The sequence below is a fragment of the Protomyctophum parallelum genome, assembly GCF_964188405.1.
Source record: "Protomyctophum parallelum genome assembly, chromosome: 4".
NCBI classification, from domain to species: domain Eukaryota; kingdom Metazoa; phylum Chordata; class Actinopteri; order Myctophiformes; family Myctophidae; genus Protomyctophum; species Protomyctophum parallelum.
The window spans coordinates 37,999,053-38,021,668 of record NC_139700.1 but is presented as its reverse complement, the minus strand read 5'-3'; the positions used below and the strand labels follow the sequence as shown (position 1 = coordinate 38,021,668).

Genomic DNA, 22,616 nt, shown 5'->3' with positions numbered 1-22,616 from the left:
AGTCACGTGGTGTTGACGGAACAGCTCTGCTTGATGAGGGGGAGGAGGGCAGAGCAGAGCAAGGGTGTTTCAAATTTGATACTATAGTTTGAATAGTCCCTCTTTTGTGTGCGCGTGTGCTCATTTGCGTATGTCAAACTCCCAACCATCCTGTGAAATTAGACTACACTATTGTTTTATCTCTGTGGTTAGAATGCTCAGAATGTATTTTGATACAGTGGTCCAGACCAAACGTGATGATCATCTTCCTCGATATAGGCCTTTACTCTCGTTTAAAAACATATCATTGGCTACGGTCTGTTTGACAGCGCGTTCGAGTCCCGTTCATGACAACCTTTGCTGCATGTCTCCCCCTCTCTCCCTCCCTCTTTCCTGTCCGTCTTCACTGTAACTATCAATAAAGGCACAAAAGCCAAAAACTAATCTTAAAAAAAAGGGAATATTGATTCCAGGTCTAAATGGGTTCAGGGAGTAATGTCAACTCCACACACAGACAAATGAAGAAGAAATGACACAGCCATATTTTAACAGCTTGTGTCAAGCTAAAACCCTGAACGTACTGTCATGACTCTTTCACATCTAAAGCTCTGTTGTGGATGTATTAATGCACTCTTACAGGCACAAACAATGCACTGTTTCTAATGATCTTATAATTTAACTAGGCTATTGTATCAGATTGATCACTGATGTCAGATGGGAGGATTATAGAGGCAGCTGATGCACATTTCCCTCTTTAGCGCTGGCAGTTGTGATGTGATGCCATAGCCTGAGAGGACGTTCGGGTGAATGTGTTGTGGCGACAGACTCAGTCACTAGCTTCGGTCCCAGCCTTACTAATCTGCGAAGAGAAAAGCCTGGTCACAACTAGGGATGTCTCCTCACTCATATGTGCACTTTGGGCAACTCGAAAGCAAACTCCACATGCCCCAACATTTTATTTACCTGCCATAGTGTCAACTGTCAACCCCTTACCCCTGTGTCAGATCGGTGGTTAGACTGGCATATTCGCCGGCCCGATACCGATATGACCCGATATGTCAAATAAGGGCCGATACCGATACTGATACAGTATCAGGACATCTCTAGTCACAGCCTAAGGCAGAGAGTGCATCAGTCAGATGTATGAACTATCACTACTATGTATCGCTTAAAAGATAAACTTCTAGAGCAATGCTTTATGCTTCATTTTTTTTAGTGCATGACATGCAAACAAAACAATTTAAAACAACTGGATGTGCATTTTCTGAATATCTTCTACTCCTACTTACTTCTTCTTCCTTTGAAAAAAAAAGGACAGATCTTCTCTCCAGCAACGGTTTTGTTCTATTAACTCTGCTCTTCTCTTCTTACCTGTTGTTGTTGTTGCTCTGTGTAAACTGCTATAGCAGCTAACCGGCGCAACCTGGGCTGTGAGTCTCCTATGGGTAAGAGAAGGACTTACTGGGTCAAACCAAGGAATCTTTTGAAGCAGGAAGGGACAGCAGGTCACTGTGCGGTACAGGAGAGCCCATGGGAGCTCTGTATAGAGTGTCGCAGTCCCGCCCGCTTTCATGACGACGCCAGGCCCAGGAAATGAATCCCTATGCATTTTTCACATTTCAAAAGTATTTATTTAAAGACCTTTTTAAGCGTCGTACGCAGCCAACTCTTGTCGTGACAAATCATGACAACACACACAATATTTTGTTTGTCATGATTTGTCACGACAAGAGTTGGCTTTGTCCGTGGCGTAAACGTCTTTAAATAAATACTTTCTGAAAAGTCTATGAGGAAATTGAACGGGGATTTCTTTTCCAGGTCTCTCGAGGGGGCGGGACTGCGACGCTCTATACAGCTAGCATTGTGATCAAGGGTTGAAATTGATCACGACTTAGTCTTCCACGTGATTAGTCCAGCTAATGGCGTTCTGTTAAACATGTATACCGATTATTGTTTCACGTATTTTCCAAATGCATTTCTTGACAGTTTAGGGGTTTAGAACAATGTACTGTGTGTACATTGGTTCCTTGACGTTATTTTGATGTGGCGTCATTCCTGACCAAAGCTTCGTTTGACATAACATAAAGCTTGTTGTAGAGGCCCACTCCTTGGCTTAAAAAAGCATAACATAAAATCAAATTAATCCCAGATAACTATCCCATACAGAAATAACATATATTTCCGAAGTTTCAAAATGTACCAAACTACATGGCCATGCACACTTATATGAAATACATTTCATATAGAATGTTTATGGGAGGAAAATATATTTGGTCCCTCTAAAATATATTTTCACCATACAGTACACTTTAGCAAGTATTTGTAGATTTTGAAACATAAATATATGTGTCGTATTTACAGTTATGGGAATAGATGATAGACTGTGTGTCTCTCGTTTTGACTCACTTGTGATGTAAACTCCGATGCCTCACAGCGACATTCCTGACCCTTCCTTATAGGTTCCTTGGATGTCCTCACACCCCGACCTTCGCTTCCTTCATCCTCCATTCAGCTTTCCATCTGCTAGCTAACTCTCCTCTCGTTGTCTAACTGTATTGTCATGTTGGGGCCCGCGCACTGCACACAGTGGTCTCTATATCACGTTGCAGTGGGTTGTATGTCTTGAGGTGTTCTCATTCAGAGACTCTTAGATTTACAATTTACACACGGGCTGAGCTGAGCGGTATAACATATACACATAATAATAAATCCAGTTCACCAACGTACAAGGGTTAGAACCAGTTATGTACAGTACATGTATTTTTATTATGTACTACAATTGTGAATGACAGGCAAAGGAGATTAGAATTTTTTCATAAAGAGTAAAATGGTACAAACACGGTGTCGTTCTGCATAAGCTTACACACAGTAACACATTTCATCAGAGAGGTCAGCTGCAGTGCATTCGCACCCCTGAAGCATTTTTGGCGTCCAGTGCTTTGCTCAAGGGCGCATTGGCATTCTGGAGTTGGCGGCCACTATGCTGTAGATACATGTACTGTAGTATCAGCCACCCAGCTTGAACCAGTTACAGGTTGGTCACTCTGCAATGTAGAGTCTACAGTACAGTATGTCAAGGCCTATAACCAACAAGTTAGCAGCTGGTAGTACAAGCAAGGTTCAAAGCCATAGTGTACTATAACAGTGCTGTGAACTAGGGACTGAAATGCAACAGACTGTATTCTCTGAGTGCTGACATTGCTGTACATGCAGCAAATAAGTTAAATGTATTTTGGCCACCTACTCGAAGGAGCTACAGTATAGCGTGACTGTCTGAATCTGAGCTAACAGCGACCATCACACTAATTTTATAGCTGTTGTTTTCCAGTGCATTCTGTTTGAGAAGAGTAATGTTGTGTGGCAAACTTACTCATGCTTGTCTGGGAATGGAGACTGCTTGTCTCGATGTCAAAGCATGATAATCCAATATTATAGCAACAGTCTACCTACCTATAAGATATATAGTATTGTTATACAGATAGAGATATACAGTACATACCATTGATAGACATATGACAGACAGATTGATGTCCAGAGCATAACTGACTGAATACACCAAGGTTATTATAGTTAACTAAAAATAACAAAAACTAAAATCTAAAAAACATTTTTGTTAACTGACCTAAATAAAAACTAGAATTAAAAAAGATAACTAACTAAAACTGTATTGTGTGTTTATAAAACTAACTGAAGTTATAGCCAAATTATCTTAGTTTTAGTTTATTTATAACAGTTGGAGGTTCATATATAACTGAATACATTTTAAAATGCTATCTTTAAGTTTGTATTACACAATACTTACCTTTTCAATCTTGCACCTGATAAATAATCCAAAGTATAAAAAACACACTAAACTAACTAAAACTATTAGAATTTTCTAAAAAATAAAAACTAGCACTAAAAAGCACTACAATTAACTGAATTAGAAAAAGAATATTCAAAACAAACTTAAAACTAAACAAAAATGAAAAATCCAAAACTATTATACCGGTAACCTTGATTGACACATTAGAATACATTTCACTTTCTCTGAGACTAGGGCTGCTGGGCTCTTACATTATGTGTGATTTAACCCAATAACAAATGCATTACCTCACTTTCAATTCAGCCTGCTCATAAAACTGACCAAATTAGATTAATATGCGTTAAAACAAAGCAATTTTAACAGACCAAGAAACACTCAATTTGGAAGAAAACACGCTTGGAATTGAAAGTGACTTTGTGCCACTTCTAGAATCAGAATCAGAATCTTATGTGGGTTCAGTCTTCCCTGACATACTTTCTTCCCAGTGAGGAGATGATGTTGCTGTACTGCCCCATTGTGTCTTAACGTTGGTCCTGTGTCCCTCTGCTGTGCTGTATAGGTGACTATGCAGGATTCCCAGGCTGTGGTCTCCTACGCCTCCACAGCACCTATAGACATGATCTGAAGATCTATGCCTCGGACGAGGGCAGAGTGCAGATGACTGCTGCTGCTTTTGCTAAGGTAACACAAGATGACACAAGACGTCTGGTGTGTGTGTGGTCATACACTACACAGCCCTATTATGAATCTCTTACCAATCTCTTTCCTCAAGGTGTTTTCATACCAATAACGTAGCCTGTAATGTGTTTTTCATAGTCATTTAAATAGTGGAGGATATTAAGTCAATATTTCATGAGAATCGTTCACTTTATGGTACAAGCACCAAAATTGGCACACGAGTGCTTCGGAACCTACTCTCTCAGAAAAGTACGTTGTCCACTTGAAAAAACTAAATGGACACCATTTTTCAAGATGGCCGCCAAATGAAAAAGGCCATTTGTGGCGGTTCTGGACAACCGTGGGTCCGACCGACTCGAGACCGGGCACTGCACTCCCTGTGGGTGTGTGGAACGTGTGTGTCGAATTTGAAGTCGGTGGGGCGAACGGTTCTCGAGTTAGGTGGATTACAGACGTACACACACACAGAATTTGTGCAATTAGCAGATCATTGGAACGGTTGTTCGCTTGGTGATACAAGCGTGACATTTGCCGTGAACATTCCTTTGGTCAACTCTTTAACTTTTTAAACCGAGCCATCCAAAAATCCAATATGGCGGTGATATTTCAAGATGGCCACCAAAATTAGACTGGTTTTGCATTTCAGCATATATTTGGCTATACCTTTGTGATGTACTATACCATACTACTGTATAATACTGTACGGCACTGTAGGGCATCATACTGTACCATACTGTACAGTACAGTACAGTACAGTACAGTACAGTACAGTACAGTACAGTACAGTACAGTACAGTACAGTACAGTACAGTACCGTACCGTACCGTACTGTACCGTACCGTACTGTACCGTACTGCATGGTACCATACTGTACCGTACTGTACCATACTGTACCGTACTGTACCTTACTGTATGGTATCATACTGTACCGTACTGTACTGTACTGTACCATACTGTACCTTACTGTATGGTATCATATTGTACCATACTGTACCGTACTGTACTGTACCGTACTGCATGGTACCATACTGTACCGTACTGTACTGTACTGTACCGTGCCGTGCCGTACTGTACTGTACGGCATCATACTGTACTGTACCATACTTTATGGTATCATACTGTACCATGCCGTACCGCACGTTACTGTACCGTACTGTACTTTACCATACTGTACTGTAACATACTATAGTGTACTGTACAGTACCGTGTGTGTGTGTGTGTGTGTGTGTGTGTGTGTGTGTGTGTGTGTGTGTGTGTGTGTGTGTGTGTGTGTGTGTGTGTGTGTGTGTGTGTGTGTGTGTGTGTGTGTGTGTGTGTGTGTGTGTGTGTGTGTGTGTGCACGTGCAGGGAAAAGGGGAGGGGTCGGTTAATGTGGAAATTGTAATGTAATTTGCGTCAGTGAAATGTTGTGCAATAACAGTATGTCATACAAAAGCAATATTTGTACAGTAAATATGACATGGATGCAATGTAGTGCAGATGGATTTCTGTGGCATGCATCATTTTTTGTGCATAGAGAGATGTGTGCTAACTGAGTGATTTGGTAGGAGAAGTCGGACGGATAAACGGACATATTGCTTTGCATCCCCTATAGTAGTAGGATCTAGGATGAGCATCAAAACTATATATTTTAAATACTTTTCATTAGCACAATTTTACATTCCATAGGGCTGGACCACACATGGACCCCATTTGGTTTTGTTTTCTGCATCTTCCTCTGTGACCTGCCACCTTCATGTCATCTCTCACAGCATCCTTAAACCTCGTCTTTGGCCATCCTCTTACCTGGCAGCTACATCTTCAGCATCCTTCTCCCAATGTACCCTCATCCCTCCTTTTCACATGTCTAAACCATCTCAACCTCACCTCTCTTGCTTCATCCCCAAACCTTCTAACCTGGGCTGATCCTCTAATTCAGTCATTTCTGATAATGTCCTTCCTTTTCACTCCTAATGAGAACCATAGCATCCTTAATTCTGCCACCTCCAGCTGTGCCTCCTTTTCATCAGTGCCACCGTTTCCAACCGTACGGCATGGCTGGTCTCACTACCATCGTATACATCTTCCCTCTCACTGGTAGCCTTCTGTCACAAATAACTCCTGACACATACATAATATGTCCCATATTCTCAATACATTGGCTTCCCTTGCTAGAACATTTCCATCTCTATACTCACCTTAACCTGTTACACTACTGTCTACTGTCTGGTCAATTGGTACAAATAATTTTCTCCCTCCCTCACCATCTCTCTTTGCACTTACTGTACATCTCATATAGCCCTGACCACTTCTTAGCCCACACCACCTGACATCACATCTCTCTCTTCTTACCCATCATCTAAAAAAAAACCCCAATGGGCATTGCCCATTGACATATATTCAAGTCTGTGTGTGTCTTTACATCTGTAATCCACATAACCCGAGAACCGTTCGCCCCACCGACTTCAAATTTGACACACACGTTCCACACACCCACAGGGAGTGCAGCGCCCGGTCTCGAGTCGGTCGGACCCACGGTTGTCCAGAACCGCCACAAAAGGCCCTTTTCATTTGGCGGCCATCTTGAAAAATGGTGGCCATTTAGTTTTTTCAAGTGGACAACGTACTTTTCTGAGAGAGTAGGTTCTGAAGCACTTGTGTACCAAATTTGGTGCTTGTACCATAAAGTGAACGATCGTGTCATTAATATCCTCCACTAAAAGGAGAAATCCATGCTAGAAGGCTTTTTTACCTTTCTTACCTTTCTTTCTAGTCGTTACATCCCCACCAAAGAGGTCCAGGTGTTTTTTGTGCAAAAACTCCTTATTGGCTATTTCCCCTACCATAAGCCCTCAATGAATTGCATTGAATTGAATGGGAATTGAATGGGGCTATGGGGTGTTGTGCTAATTTGCTTATTTCGCCGCTTGGGATATTATTTACATTATGAAGAGAGGATATATACAAAAAAAAATAAAGAATTGAGCGATGGAAATAACCGAATTAGCACCCTATAGCCCCATTCAATTCCCATTCAATGCAATTAGTTTAGGGCTTATGGTAGGGGAAATAGCCAATAAGGAGCTTTTGCACAAAATAACACCTGGACCTCTTTGGTGGGGACAACTACAAAGAAAGGTAAGAAAGCCTTTTAGTATGGAATTCTCCTTCAACTTCCCATACATACCATATTCTATTAAGACGTAATCTTAACCATGTGTTTCTCCTCAGGGCCTCCTGGCTCTGGAAGGTGAGTTGACTCCCATCCTGGTTCAGATGGTAAAGAGTGCCAACATGAATGGCCTTCTAGACAGCGACAGTGACTCTCTGACCGACTGTCAGCAGAAAGTCAAAACCAGACTGCATGATATCATGCAGAAACCCCAGGACTTCACCCAGGAGGACTACCGGAAGGTAATGTACAGTATGTCCCAATGTTGTTGTGGTGCTTCTGACTGGAGAGAGTCTGGGAATTCAAATGGAAAAGATGGTGTATATGCACGCAAGCGTACAGGACGTGATGTAATGGTGACTTCTGTGTGCTTGTGGTTTCAGTTGGCCCCGACCAGCAGCCCATCTCTGGTCAACTCCATGAAAGTAATTGAGAACCCAGTCAAGACCTGTGACAAGGTCTACACCCTGATCCAGTCTCTCACCTCTCAGATACGCAAGAGACTGGAGGACCCCAAGTCTGCAGGTACTGTAGGACCACCATGTTATATTGCACAGCATGTGACCTAGCGTGAGGAAAAGGGGGCCTTTTCATCATGGTGGAAACGACATGCACATCCCCGATGCTCTGCTCCTCAGACTTGTCAGTCTGAAGAAGAGCTTTGTGCTCGAAACATCACAGATTATTTTCGGGGCGAGTGCAATAAAGCATCTGTCCCAATGCAGCCGTCAGTGTGCGAGCGTTTCTCTGCTTAAACATAGAAGGAAATTGTAAAGCAAATATGAAAATAATCAAGCTATGTGACCATGCAGTATCTTGCATGTCAAATTTGCTGAGTTTCTAGGGTTGGGTCGAGTACATCTTGTTCTCTCTTAGTTGTAATCCAAACAGAAATGTGGAAGGTTATATTATCTCTCTTGTGGTGATGAGAGGCCAGCAAAATACACATTTGGTCCTGGCTTGATATCACAACATTCACAAATACCAACTCTACATCAGCAAGGACCCTGAGAATATCAGCTGTTATGTTTTGCCATAATGATATCAGCAGTGTCTCTGTAACACAAGGTGAAGGCAATCCTGACCGAGTCCGAATCCCCCTGACTCTATAGTTTCAGCATGTGAATATATTAGTAGGTATGTGTGTGTGTGTTTGTGTGTGTTAAAGAGCTGTTTTTATTTAACACAGACCTGCAGCTGTACCACAGTGAGACTCTGGAGTTGATGTTACAACGCTGGTCAAAGTTGGAAAGAGACTTCCGCATGAAAAATGGCCGCTATGACATCAGCAAGATCCCCGATATCTACGATTGTGTGAAATATGACACGCAGCATAACGCCTCGCTGGGTCTGGACAACACACTGGAGCTGTTTACAATGTCCCGTGCACTGGCTGACTTAGTCATACCACAGGTTAATATACACACACACACACACACACACACACACACACACACACACACACACACACACACACCTACAGAAGGTATTCTCTATCCTAGTTTTGCTGATTAATTGTTACATAAATGTAAAAAATAAAATGTGTTATTACAGAACAATAAATGACTAAGGGACAGAATAAATAAATGGTTAGATGAATTTAATAAGATAGCATACATACATACATACATACATACATACATACAGTACATACAGTACATACATACATACATACTGTATGGTACCAATGTGGGTGTCCTTGACATGAAAATGTTTGAGAACCACTGGACAAAGCTGTGATAGATAACGCACTTTCTTTCCATCAGTGATTGTCAGGCAGCAAACAGAGAATGCAGTATTATTGTTGTCCTCTATGTCCCCCAGGAGTATGGCATCACTAAAGCAGAGAAGCTGGACATCGCCCAGGCTTACTGTGTTCCTCTGATGAAGAAGATCCAACTGGATCTGCAGAGGACGCATGAAGATGAGGCTGTCAACAAACTGCACCCACTGTGAGTCTGAGAACATGCATGCACGCACACACACACGCACGCACGCACGCACGAACACCAGAAACATGTCTGGTCAGACCTGCCCACCCTTCCGGAGGTGAGAAACAGTCCTGTGTGTGTTGTGTTTCAGTTACTCTCGTGGTGTGATGTCTCCTGGTCGCCATGTCAGGACCCGCCTGTACTTCACCAGCGAGAGTCACGTCCATTCTCTGCTCAGCATCTTCAGATACGGAGGACTGTTAAACGTACGTAACGTACATCTTTTTATTTTCTTCTTTTTAGGCATGACTCATGATCTGACATCCGTGAGCTCTCTGCTGTTCATTGACTGCCCAAATTAAAACAGCGTCTATCCTGTTGCCTGCCAGCTTTCTGAGAGTTTTTCACCAATCTTTCAAAAATCATAGAATATTTTGCGTCGCTCCTATTCCGCGCACGGGTGCCCTCTCAAGACGTGCACGGGTGTTCCAGAATCAGAAAATATTCCTGCTCCGTACGCGACAATCCGTTTGAAAGACAAAGGCGATCGTGTAGAGCGCAGTTGTATGACATCGTCCCACTTGTTATGAGCTACTTCCTGTCAAGAAATTCCTTGCAGGTGATTTTTTGTATTGGAGTTTAGAAGCACTTGTTTTTACTAAAGCAACCTCCTGCTGCCTTCAAAACGGGTGGTACGCAGGGCTGTTGAGTGATATCCAACGAGCACTCCCAAACTCTGACAAAAACTCCGGCACAGAAGGAAGTAGCTCATAACATGTCTACTGTGGATTTTGATGAAACAAAAACTTTACAGATTGAAAGATGATAATTCAAGCTTTCCGTACAGCTGCATTGTTGGTGAGTTTGATGTTGTTAAATACAATAAGAGGACTTTTCTGTTTGGATGAATGGGCTGTCAATGGGAAGTAGCACCTATTTAGCACCTTGCTGGCAAGATGGCCGAGGTCTGAATCTCGTCAATTGTATCGTTTTACAATGCCAATAATTATAATATGTATTGAATAATTTTGCAATGTAAGTAATTGATTGTATTGATACAATAAGTATATTACACTTATACATAAGCAATTTTAAGAAGAAATAATAAAAAAGAGGGGTTTAATTACTTTTCCATTCAATTTCGCTATACTCTATTAATGTATGTATTTAAATGTATAAATGTATGTATTCTCTGTGTTCATGTCAAGGTGCGAGTTTGTTCATATGTGTTCAAATACAATGGACTATCCACACGTTTCACACAGATTTAATTTCTTTGCTAAATAGTTACTGTATCAATTCTAAATCATTGAATCGTATCGTTTCGCCATAAAATAACCAAAGAGTACTGCAATCAGGGCATGTTATGTTTGTGAGGTTGTCCGTCGACGTCATTGGATAATATCATTGGAAAGTCTGACCATTTACTTTATACTGTACAGTTGTGTTATGTGGAGGGAGGGTGTCAAATGACTCTGCCAAATTCAAAGAGGCTATTCTCCTGTTGGTATTGACTCCATTGACCGCTGCTTCATGTTGTATGTGTTAGACTAGCTTAACAAGGGCATCCATTCCACGTTGGCTGACCTGCAATGAATTCTGCCTGGCCGAGGAATGGAATGCCATCCTACTGCTATGTCTGGTCAGACCTGTTTCAAGGTTGTACTTTATTGTTAGATATTGTGTACAGCCTGGTACATAAGAGTAAAAGTTATTTTGGTTTGGTCTCCTTCAATACGCACTGCATGTACGGCAATACGCCGAGGGGGGCAACAAAATGTGCCCAAAAGTCCCAAGCCGACCCTCATAATAACAATAGGGCAAGGTTGTGACATCATCAACATACCTGGAAGTTATGCAGGAATGCCTACTGAGTGGCAAAAAACTACTTTCTGGCCTTGACAGCCCATACAGTCCAGTCCTATTTGATTGCATTAAATGACTTTAACACTCCGATTGCCCAGGGTTATTTAATCCATTAAATCATAGCGCCCGGCGATTTATAGTAGCAGAGCACTTTTACAGACGGACCGGATTTCATCCCGGATGTGGCGACGGGACCGCGGTGGGCCGTCTAACACATGATCTTTTCTTAGAATTGGACGGGATGATTTAGATCAAGAGTTATTAACGTTTTAAGATTTCCGGTCTCGTTGGCAAAACAGGGGGGAAACATTTTCGATGACGTCTCACTGTTACGCAACATCGAATGTTGTGCAAAAGGCGCTCCCAGGCTGTGGAGCGATGCGATCGGCTTTGATATCAATAAACTTTGTCTTTTTGATAAAACTTCAACCTGAGTGCTGGGTGTTACTAATTGAAAGGACGGTGAACTTCGTCCTGGGAGATCGGGGTGTTAACAACATTAAATTCACTTTGTTACTCACTTTGCCACTCAATCTGCCATTAACTTTATGCATGCGCATGCCCTCTATTTAATAATAACAATTCAAACTTCCAAACTATCGAGTTAATATTGAAGGAAATAAACTGTCACAATCAGTCGGATGACATTAGGTCTGGAACACCATAGTATAATGAGAACAAATGGAGTCTACCAGCGTGCCTCTCAGCCTAATACGGCGTCACAGGAGCAGGAACAGTGATAGACACTGGCTCGGACAGTTAAGCCTTTTATTCAGTATAGTACAAAAACGTACTCTTTCGATCTTCGTCAGAGTCATGAAAAGCTCTCCGAGCTCCAGCGTCTATCCCTTCTGACACAATAGTATATGTGACAAGTGGAAGGACGTTGTGAATGCAAATGAGATCACTGAAGAAAGAGTCACAACTTCTTTGTAATATTGGTTACACGGTTATGAGATGATGGTTGCATGGAGATGTTCCAGTTTCACCCTTAAGGTCCTTTCAAATGGGCAGAGATGAATGCACACGTTGTCGCCTGTATCATCGACAGATCTGCTAAAGGTCTGCTCAAGAGGGGCGCAACAACGCAAGTGTAAAAAAAAAGAAAACTAAACAGAATCCAGGTCTGGTGAGTCACAGGCGTGTGCACGAAACAAGCACTTTCAACAATTTCACGGGGCCACGCCCACGTAAATATGCTTGCGTTGTTGTCCCTCGACTTCTCCGCGCGTACAGAAAAAAAACGCAGGTCTCATTGAAAATGAACTATAGGTGCGTTTAATCACTGGCGGTTTGAAAGGACCTTTAGGTGCAAACCTGTCCTCAATATTAGTTTGATTATGAATGTTTTGTGTGTGTGTGTGTGTGTGTGTGTGTGTGTGTGTGTGTGTGTGTGTGTGTGTGTGTGTGTGTGTGTGTGTGTGTGTGTGTGTGTGTGTGTGTGCGTGTGCGTGTGCGTGTGCGTGTTCGTGCGTCAGGAGGAGAAGGACCAGCAATGGCAACAGGCTATGGACTACCTGAGCGCCGTGTCTGAACTCAACTACATGACTCAGGTAGTCATCATGCTGTATGAAGACAACAACCAGGTAAACTGACCACTAATTGAACCAGTAGATCAGGGGTAGCAACCTTATATTAGGCACTAGTGCCAACATTGGCACAGGGGAGGGTGATCACTGGCACACTGTAAGTAAGTGTTAGAGGATTTTTCAGGTGGAGCGAAATCCCTTCACGACGGACGACGTACGTCGCGACGTATATTTTTCCGTCGCAACGTATATTCGAGTACGTCCTGGCGTAAATATCAATTCGTCCCGGCAGAACGGACTCGTCGCGGCTATATCTACCCGTTTGCTACGTAATAGGTTGACTATTATTTTCCGTCGCGCCAGAACGGGACTCGTCGCAGCTATATCTACCCGTTGTGGCGTGAGCTGGACTCGTCGCGGCAGAACGTGACTCGTCGCGACTATATCTACCCGTTTGCGACGTGCGCCTCGCCGGTCCGGTCTCCAGGCGAGCCTGCGTCCTTCATATATTTTTTTTTCTGCTCTCGTTGGACTTAACTTTAAAAGTCCAATGGAACACCTCTTTGTAACGGGCCGCTGTAGCATAGTGGTCTAATCCCTCGCCTCTCTATTCTTTTTTGCTGAGGACGCTGGTTCAATTCCCGCTCGCGGCAGACCAAAATTATTATATTTTAGACAGACACACAGACAGACAGACAGACAGACTGCCTGTCTGCCTGCCTGTCTGCCTGCCTAATGTATTGTAAATAATGTATTCATTCCATACGGCTATTTTTTTTTTATATAAAAACTTTTGTCTTTCGCGCAATTCGAACCAGCGTCGTCAGCACCAAAACATTGAGAGGCGAGTGATTAAACCGCTAGACTACAGCGGCCATACGTTACAAAGAAGTGTTTCATTGGACTTATAAAGACAATAGCACCCAGCTGCAGTCTCGCAAGGGGAGGGACCGGAAGTGCTTTTATTTCCGGCTTCCACGTGCACAAGCGCACATACACGCACGCGAAATATAATGCAATATGTAATAATCAGCTCATACATTATAAAGACATTATTGCATTATGAAGTTTTATTACAGTATGAGTCGCCTATGTGGAGGTTCTTAATGTAACACATTATTACATTATAGAAAAATCTATTAAGTTATGTGCTCGTCTTTTAATTACATTATGAGCTGATTATTACATTATGAGGTCAGATGTAGAGTTGCTGGCCGCCTCAGCTCCATATATGGAGATCTAGGTGATGATCCAGTCTTTTCAATGTATGGCTATCCAGGGTTTGATGAGGTCAGTGTCGGGATCTTATATCATATGGAAACGGCCATATATGGTGGTGTGACGTGTCATGAGGCGTGACCATATATGGAGGCATGACACGAGGCGTGACATGACACACTTACTGACTGACTGACGGGAAATGCAGGTTTTCATAGTAAATTAAATGCATATGGTCGTGTGTCTGTGGTCTATGGTCTGGACATGGTGTGTGTGGGACAGGGGTACGGGGTTATAGCAACTTATTACATTACTTAAATGCCTTGATATCATTATGTTATAATCGACCATATAGGCCTAGCCTATTATTGCATATCATTTTATTATTGTTAGATTTGCATTTCTTCAAATATGCACACTTATACCACCAACTAATAAGCTTTCAATTAAAATATTACCTACAACAAACTACTTCAAACTTTTCCAAACCGACCACGTAATTATGTTTAAGCACAGATGGTACTATATACACCCGGCATTTAAGCGCGCACCAGCAAGTGCGTGTCGTGCACGCGCATTATATTTCGCGTGCGTGTATGTGCGCTTGTGCACGTGGAAGCCGGAAATAAAAGCACTTCCGGTCCCTCCCCTTGCGAGACTGCAGCTGGGTGCTATTGTCTTTATAAGTCCAATGAAACACTTCTTTGTAACGTATGGCCGCTGTAGTCTAGTGGTTTAATCACTCGCCTCTCAATGTTTTGGTGCTGACGACGCTGGTTCGAATCGCGCGAAAGACAAAAGTTTTTATATTAAAAAAAAATAGCCGTATGGAATGAATACATTATTTACAATACATTAGGCAGGCAGACAGGCAGGCAGACAGGCAGTCTGTCTGTCTGTCTGTCTGTGTGTCTGTCTAAAATATAATAATTTTGGTCTGCCGCGAGCGGGAATTGAACCAGCGTCCTCAGCAAAAAAGAATAGAGAGGCGAGGGATTAGACCACTATGCTACAGCGGCCCGTTACAAAGAGGTGTTCCATTGGACTTTTAAAGTTAAGTCCAACGAGAGCAGAAAAAAAAATATATGAAGGACGCAGGCTCGCCTGGAGACCGGACCGGCGAGGCGCACGTCGCAAACGGGTAGATATAGTCGCGACGAGTCACGTTCTGCCGCGACGAGTCCAGCTCACGCCACAACGGGTAGATATAGCTGCGACGAGTCCCGTTCTGGCGCGACGGAAAATAATAGTCAACCTATTACGTCGCAAACGGGTAGATATAGCCGCGACGAGTCCGTTCTGCCGGGACGAATTGATATTTACGCCAGGACGTACTCGAATATACGTTGCGACGGAAAAATATACGTCGCGACGTACGTCGTCCGTCGTGAAGGGATTTCGCTGTCTCTCGGATTTTTATGTAAAAATGTGTGTGTGTGTGTGTGTGTGTTCTCAGGACCCCTTCTCGGAGGAACGTTTCCATGTCGAGCTTCATTTCAGTCCAGGGGTCAAAGTTTGCGAGGATGAGGAGAACGCTCCACTAGGCTTCGGCTTCAGACCTGCCTCCTCTGAGGTAGGGGTGTGTGTGCGACTGTGCGTGCGTGCGTATGCGTGCGCAGGTTGAGGATTAATTGTCTTGCTCAAGGAGAGTGGTGCCACTTGCCAGATACAGTGGCTGTTACGGGAATCAATACCGAGACTTCCTGGTTACAAGACCGGAGCCTCTACAATCACCAAGCCATTTATCATTTGGATACAAAAATATAATTATTTTTTCCTTTTTGACATGACTTCCATCTTGTGTCCTCTGGCCAATCAGAAAGACGCCAAGCAGACCAATCAGGGCAGTTGTGAGGATCTGTCCCAAGATCAGCTGGATCAGGCACCTCTATCTGAGCCAATCACCATCCAGAAGAAATCTCCTATGAGCCGCAACCGAAAGACTGGTTCCATGGAGGTACTGGACCCAAGGCACTGGTTCAGTCCACTCACTCAGAACAGAATAGCAGGGTAGTGAAATGGCTTCTGGGTAACTTGTCAGATTCAGCACTGGGACACAGCCCCGCCCCCACTGTTCATTTCAATGGAAGTTAAGTAAAGGGGCTTAAAATTATAAACATGACTTACAACAAATCTTACAACTCTCGTTCTAAAAACATAGAACAAATCTATGGTGGCCACACTGCCCTGTGCTGAACTATTGCTACTGCCATTTTGTGGTGAATACTCTTTTACTGTCAGTTGATGCTTCGTAATGGTGTCCATATGAGTAAAATCGCCAGGGTGATTCGTTCATATCTGGAACACAGTTGACTGATCTAAATCCAATACAAATAAACGCCATGACCTAGGGGGATCCACTTTAGTGGCAGTGATGTCAGACTCTTTAATAAGTCCATTAATCTCAAACATTAAACACTTCTCCCCAGGGACCATGAAAGTGAAATCTGAACACAAAGTGATGAACTCAACTCAAATGTATAGCCATATTGCATGGTCGTTGATGATATTGTTTGTCGTACAAGGTTTGTCCTTCGTAGCCTAAAGACATGGAGACGAATAACTCACTCTTGCCATTCTTCTGAGTGCGACCCATCACTTTTTGTAATATATTAGTCTAAGAGGAGTCAGAGCGCGGTGGTAACACAACGTTTCTGTCTGTCCGTCCGTCCGTCCGTCCGTCTCCCCCCCCCCCCCCCCCCCCGATACCCACCCCCTCCCTGGTCTCACTCAGGTCCTCTCTGAGACGTCTCCCACTCACTCCTCCAAGGGCTCCTCATGCTCCTCCACTTCCTCCTACAGACTCTTCACCACTTCCTGTTCCAGACAGTCGCCTGAGATCAAACCTGCCAGTGGCCTAGGTGTGTGTGTCTCATTACAGTATGTGTGTGTGTGTGCGTCTGTCCTCTACACACATTTATCATCTTCCATGATCAGTGAGCTGCCGCCTCTCTCCTTTCCTATCGTCTCTCTTTTTCTCGTCTCATGTCCTTGTCATACTATAATAATAATGTCATATGTCATACAACAACAATAATAAGATGCCTCGTCCATCTTATTCCCAGAAATGAACAGGATTGATGCCAGCATTAAAGGAGAATTCCAGACCAACCTTTTTCTTACCTTAATCTTATGATGATATATGCAAGAACGAGAGGTACAGGTGATTTATTATTATTAGTATTATTAGACAGAGAGTTTAGAGTTAGAGTGAAAATATTCACCTGTACCACTCGTTCTTCGATATAATAACATCAGATTAAGAAAAGAAAGTGGCCTGTCCCGAATTATCCTTTAATCAACTATAATACAAACATTTTGCATCACACTGAAATGCACACTATCAGAGCTGTTAAGTATAAAATATGTATATTTGTAATTTTGTATACATATTTTTGTTTGTTCCCGGCATGACATGAATACATTGGATAAAAGACCAGGCTTCATTGGGTTCATTCGTCTTTGATTATCGAACTGCTTGACTTACAAAAGGCCACAGAAACCTTGTAGAAATACATTATGATGCATAACGGATGGATCGAAGGGCAATTGTGTTGTTAGATAAGGTCAATACAGCGACAAGCAGACAATAAATGCAGTCAGACCCCTGTGTTATGTGTACCAAAGGCTAATATCCCCCAACACACACACACTATGCCCCCTCCCCCAGTCTAAATGGAAAATAGTGGAGCAGACAATAACATGGCTAATGTTAAGCCTGATTTATGCTTGGTTGCAGTTGCCGGTGCCCCAAAAATAGCAGATGTTTTTGGCGCGCAACAGGATGCACAACTAAGTATAACTCTGGATCTAGACTGGGAACAATCCTCATGCACTGACTGGAAACAATCGTCATGCACTGACTGGAATAACTCTGTGGAAAGAATGTCCAGCGTCTGAACTCCAGTCGGTAGTGTGTTAAGCTGTCACTATATTTGGCTGCACTAAAACCGCTCCGCAATACTAACGCAGTATCACTTAGATTACTGTGTGGTCCAATTCAATATTGTAACCCAATATCCATCAACATAGAACATAACTTTTTAGTATTTTGCATTGACAGTATGCATTGCAATAGATTTGATATTGTACATTTTCCATAATATGCAAACTGTTCTACCCATTTAGCCAAAGTACAGTAAGTTTCAGAACAGAGCCTTCAAACTATTGGAGAATATCTTCTCTGTGTGCTGACCAACACACTACAGACCTCAAAACACATTTACTTATTGTCCTACGATATTATGACAATATTATACTGTATATATTTTTCTACTTAAGCAAAAGTATCAATACTGCTGCTGCTTAATCAAAATGTACTTGAGTAGAAGTACAAACGTATTGGCATCAAAATATACTTAAAGTACCAAAATTAAAAGTACTCATTTTGCAGAATCTCCCGTTTCACAGGTTTTCAAATGTATAAAAATGCAAAAAGTATCTTTTGAAAATAGCCGATCACATTGTGGTTGAAGTGGTTATATGTTTTGTAATAACATACATTGCCGTATTTGCCTCTAAGATGTATTGGAGTCAAGTAAAAGTATTGAAAATTGGAAATACTCCAGTAAAGTAAAAGCACCAAGAAATTGTACTCAAGTACAGTACTTGAGTAAATGTAATTAATTACTTTCCACCACTGCAATATTACTGTCAATAACTTGGAATGAGGGTGAAATGTGGGCATTTGCAACTTTAGCAGTGAGTTTACATGGCTTACGTGACATCAGCCACATGCAGTATTACACAGTAACACCCAGGGTCATTTTGACCTACTTGTTGTGCTGCCACTGTGTCACAGCAGCACACTGGCCAGCATGTGACTCCATATGAATGTGTTCAGTCCTTCAATCACAAGGGCTGTTTTCCTACAGCTTCAAAAGCTCTGAAGTGGCCGGTGTCCTCTTAAAGGAGCTTGGCAGGTGATAAAGGACAGGGAGTGTAATATCGTCATAAACGGGTTGAGACACTGGCTCACCCACATTCACATGTTCACACAGCTGTTGCACCAGATGCTTTCACGCCTGGCCTGCCTATTTTGGGCATGTCATTGGGTGAAAATCGTCAGAAATCTTACACATTTGCACATTCTGATTTAGTCTTTTGAATAACACACCATTTAGTTTTAGTCCTAGTCATCTGAAATTGTTAGTGTGGTTGACCTAACAGGGCATAACTGAAGTGTGATTTGAAAACATATCAGACTCACTGGACCCCCAATAATTGTTACAAAGCTGTCTATGACGAGTTGAGGGCCCTTGGAACCTTTGACCAACCAGTTTTACTGAACCTGGATGGTTCAGTCAGGGAAACGAGCAGTACAGATCAACATAGCTTGTATTTCTTTAAACAAGAGTTCAAGTTCACACCACGAAGCATGTACATTATGTTTGAGTGCTGTGCATAGCAGAAAAGAATGGCACACACACATTCAACACCTAATCTTGTAAACAAAACATAAGCAACAAAACAGATTAGATTACAACTAGCTGACAACCTGACGAGGCTGCGTTATATCCAGCTGGAAACTCGAAACTGTAATCCCAAAGGATTTACAGGAGATGAAAGTCATATAGTGTTACTGAACTACAGTAGCATTGTCACCAGCATAGTTTTCATGGACTTCTAATGCACGCATGCCATGTGCTTTCACTCTCATACTCTGGCCTTCACGGAAACACACACACACACACACACACACACACACACAACCAGAGGCATTAGGTGTATGCGTACAAAATTCCCATCCACACACACATGCATAGTAACAATGTGGTTTTGTTATTTATAATAACTGCATGGTGACAAAATAACTAATCCCTGCACTTAACACCCCTGCCCCACCTCCCTCCATTGTGCATGTGTCATCCCTCCACCTGCCCTCACCCTCCCCATCATTCTCCCTCTCATTCCTCTCCACACCATTCTCCTCTACCTCCATCACCCCCTCTCTCTCTCCCCCAACCCATCCTCCCCTCTACCTCCATCACCCTCTCTCTCTCCCCCAACCCATCCTCCCCTCTACCTCCATCACCCCCTCTCTCTCCCCCAACCCATCCTCCCCTCTCATCCATCCATCCATCCGACCGTCCCGTCTGTCCAATCCTTCCCCCTCTATACACACACAGGCTCCTGTTCAGGTCTCTTCAGTGCCTCTGTGCTGGGCGTGTCCTCTAGCGCCCCCAACCTGCGGGACTACGTGCGCTCGCACCACCACCATCACCATCACCACCGCAAGCCACCCTTGTCCCCCGGCAGTCTGCCCTGCCACATCGGCTCCTTCGGTACGTCTGCCCATCCTCCTCCTGTTCCTCCTGTTCCTCCTCGCTCTCCTCTTCATCCTCAGACTCTGACCTGTACTGTCGTCTTTGGACTTTTCCTCCTTTTACTCGGTTCCGGGACACTCGGTGGTCGACACAGCTGTCTCCGAACTCAGTCCAGACTTGTTTGTTCTTGGTCTGTCATTTGTTCCTTTCTTATATCTTTCTACAGTATGTTCTGTATTGTGTCTTCTTCTATGCCCTCTGACCTGCGTCTCCCTGCTCATGTGGGTTTGTTTCAAGGGATCCTTGAATACCCCCCCCCCCCGCCCTCTCTTTCCTTGTTCTTCCTTTCTCTGCAATTTATTAAAGGAAATGATCACTTTCAGAGAAGCCTGGTGGCTGGACCAGGCACTGCGTGAGCCACAGAATGTCATGTTCATTATTGTCACCTCCTCTCCTCCGTCTCTCTCTTTATCTTATGACGAACCAATCAATCACACCTGTGTGTGTAATCTGCCTTCCCCAAAACTCGTTTGAATCACCTGTTGGAAACCAATGCCTGGTGTTTGTGGAGTGATTTGACTGAGTGCTGTGACACTGGAATGATTGTCTGTCTTCTTGTTTACGCTGAGCTCACATGCTTGTCTTGGTTTGTGTGACGGATCAGGGCAATTCATGCTCAATACTCTCACATCCTGCTTGAATGGGCATGAAGTTTCAGATCCCACCGATGTCTGAATGCGTTTGTGCGTTTGTTTCCTCTGTGCAGTGTGCATGTTATTGCTGTGTGATTTATTCAATCACGTCTTTGAGAAAGCAATTTGATAACCAATATTATAAATTGGGTTGGCTGTCTGGCTGTCTCTTGTTTGTTTGTTAATCACAAATTAATCCTGTTGAGAAATCCAAGTTGAGAAATGTGTGTTCTGTGCAAGCAATCTTTCATTACACAATTATACACCTCAGTTTCATACTCAGCAACCCTCCCTCCTATTTATTTCCTGGGTGTCACTGTTAATGTAACTATTCTGGGGTGAACATTTGGTGAAAATAGCAGATCTACAAGCTTGCAATGTGTCACAACATGACTCATTGTGAGCTTACATATTGGATTGTCTATTTTTGGCAAAGAGATTTGGTGTAGACTGTAGAGGGACAAAATGTGCAGACCCATTTCAGGAAAAGATCAGGAAAAGTGAAGAGAAGTCATGTCGGTACTTGTTTCTTCGGAAAGGGAGGTGATAAAACTACAAATTGATGTCATTTGGAACATCGGAAAGTAGTTTAGCCTTCCTGATACCGATTCCGATCCGATACCAGCGTGTAATTTAAAAATAATCCAGGACAGTGATTCTCAAAGTGGGGTCCCGGGCAGGGACCCTCAGGCCTCAGTGTTCCTTGAGGGGGTTCCAAATGCACCCTTAAGGTGTGTTCAGACTTGAACCCGTTCGTGCAACTATCGTCTTTGCATTGACTTTGTATGTAATCGTGGCGCTCTAACCATCCAAGTCTAAATGCAGCTTTACAGGGTCTGTAACTCTGAGAGTAACTCTGAGTGTACAAATGGAACCAAATGGACCCTTATGGGTCCATTTGGTTCCATTTGTACACTCAGAGTTATGGTGGTCCTTGAAATGATATAGTTTGAGAACCACAGATCTAGGAATACATTCCAAAATTCCATGAGTAATTGTGCAGCTAAAATTATAATGTAAATAGTACAGTAAGAGTATAAAACAGGCATGCACATCAAGCAATGAACATATGACTGTAAATTTGTGATAAACTATATGGCATAGACTGGGATACTCGCCGATACCTTTACCAGCATTTTAGGCAGTATCGGCATATTTTCATCTATCACATGATGAGTAGTACTGTATGTAGATCAACTTCAAGGTTTCTTTAAAGATGGTTATTGGGTCTTGACCACATGATCACAACATGCCTTGTTCAATTCTCACTCGGCTTCTCTCTGCACCAGCTGTCTTGTCACTATACTCACTAATGCACATGTCATTTTGACTGAACTTGTACCTTTTTATTGATATCATGTCATGTGCTTCCATAGCCACTAGGGGGCTCTTAGAGAGCATGATCACAACCTCAACCTCAACATGCTCTCAAGTCTTAAAGGACCACTTCACCACTTTTCAACCTATCTTCATATAATAGGTCCTCACTAATAATCATGAT

The 22,616-nt window shown here is 42.9% G+C and overlaps 1 protein-coding gene across 3 annotated transcripts in view; it reads left to right on the top strand.

Annotated features, from left to right (window-relative positions):
* ppip5k1b (diphosphoinositol pentakisphosphate kinase 1b) overlaps nucleotides 1-22,616 on the top strand; it is a 76,227-nt gene that overhangs the window by 35,683 nt on the left and 17,928 nt on the right. For 2 of the 3 annotated variants that reach the window (XM_083762932.1, XM_083762931.1), the window contains 10 exons: nucleotides 4,344-4,465; nucleotides 7,673-7,855; nucleotides 7,997-8,138; nucleotides 8,803-9,026; nucleotides 9,438-9,565; nucleotides 9,696-9,810; nucleotides 12,889-12,996; nucleotides 15,614-15,730; nucleotides 15,977-16,114; nucleotides 16,892-17,018. In XM_083762932.1, coding sequence (XP_083619058.1) covers nucleotides 4,344-4,465; nucleotides 7,673-7,855; nucleotides 7,997-8,138; nucleotides 8,803-9,026; nucleotides 9,438-9,565; nucleotides 9,696-9,810; nucleotides 12,889-12,996; nucleotides 15,614-15,730; nucleotides 15,977-16,114; nucleotides 16,892-17,018 — 1,404 coding nt within the window. Of the gene's footprint in view, nucleotides 1-1,385; nucleotides 1,425-4,343; nucleotides 4,466-7,672; nucleotides 7,856-7,996; nucleotides 8,139-8,802; nucleotides 9,027-9,437; nucleotides 9,566-9,695; nucleotides 9,811-12,888; nucleotides 12,997-15,613; nucleotides 15,731-15,976; nucleotides 16,115-16,891; nucleotides 17,019-20,285; nucleotides 20,442-22,616 lie in introns of all 3 variants that reach the window. The other variant, XM_083762930.1, reaches the window with a different exon arrangement.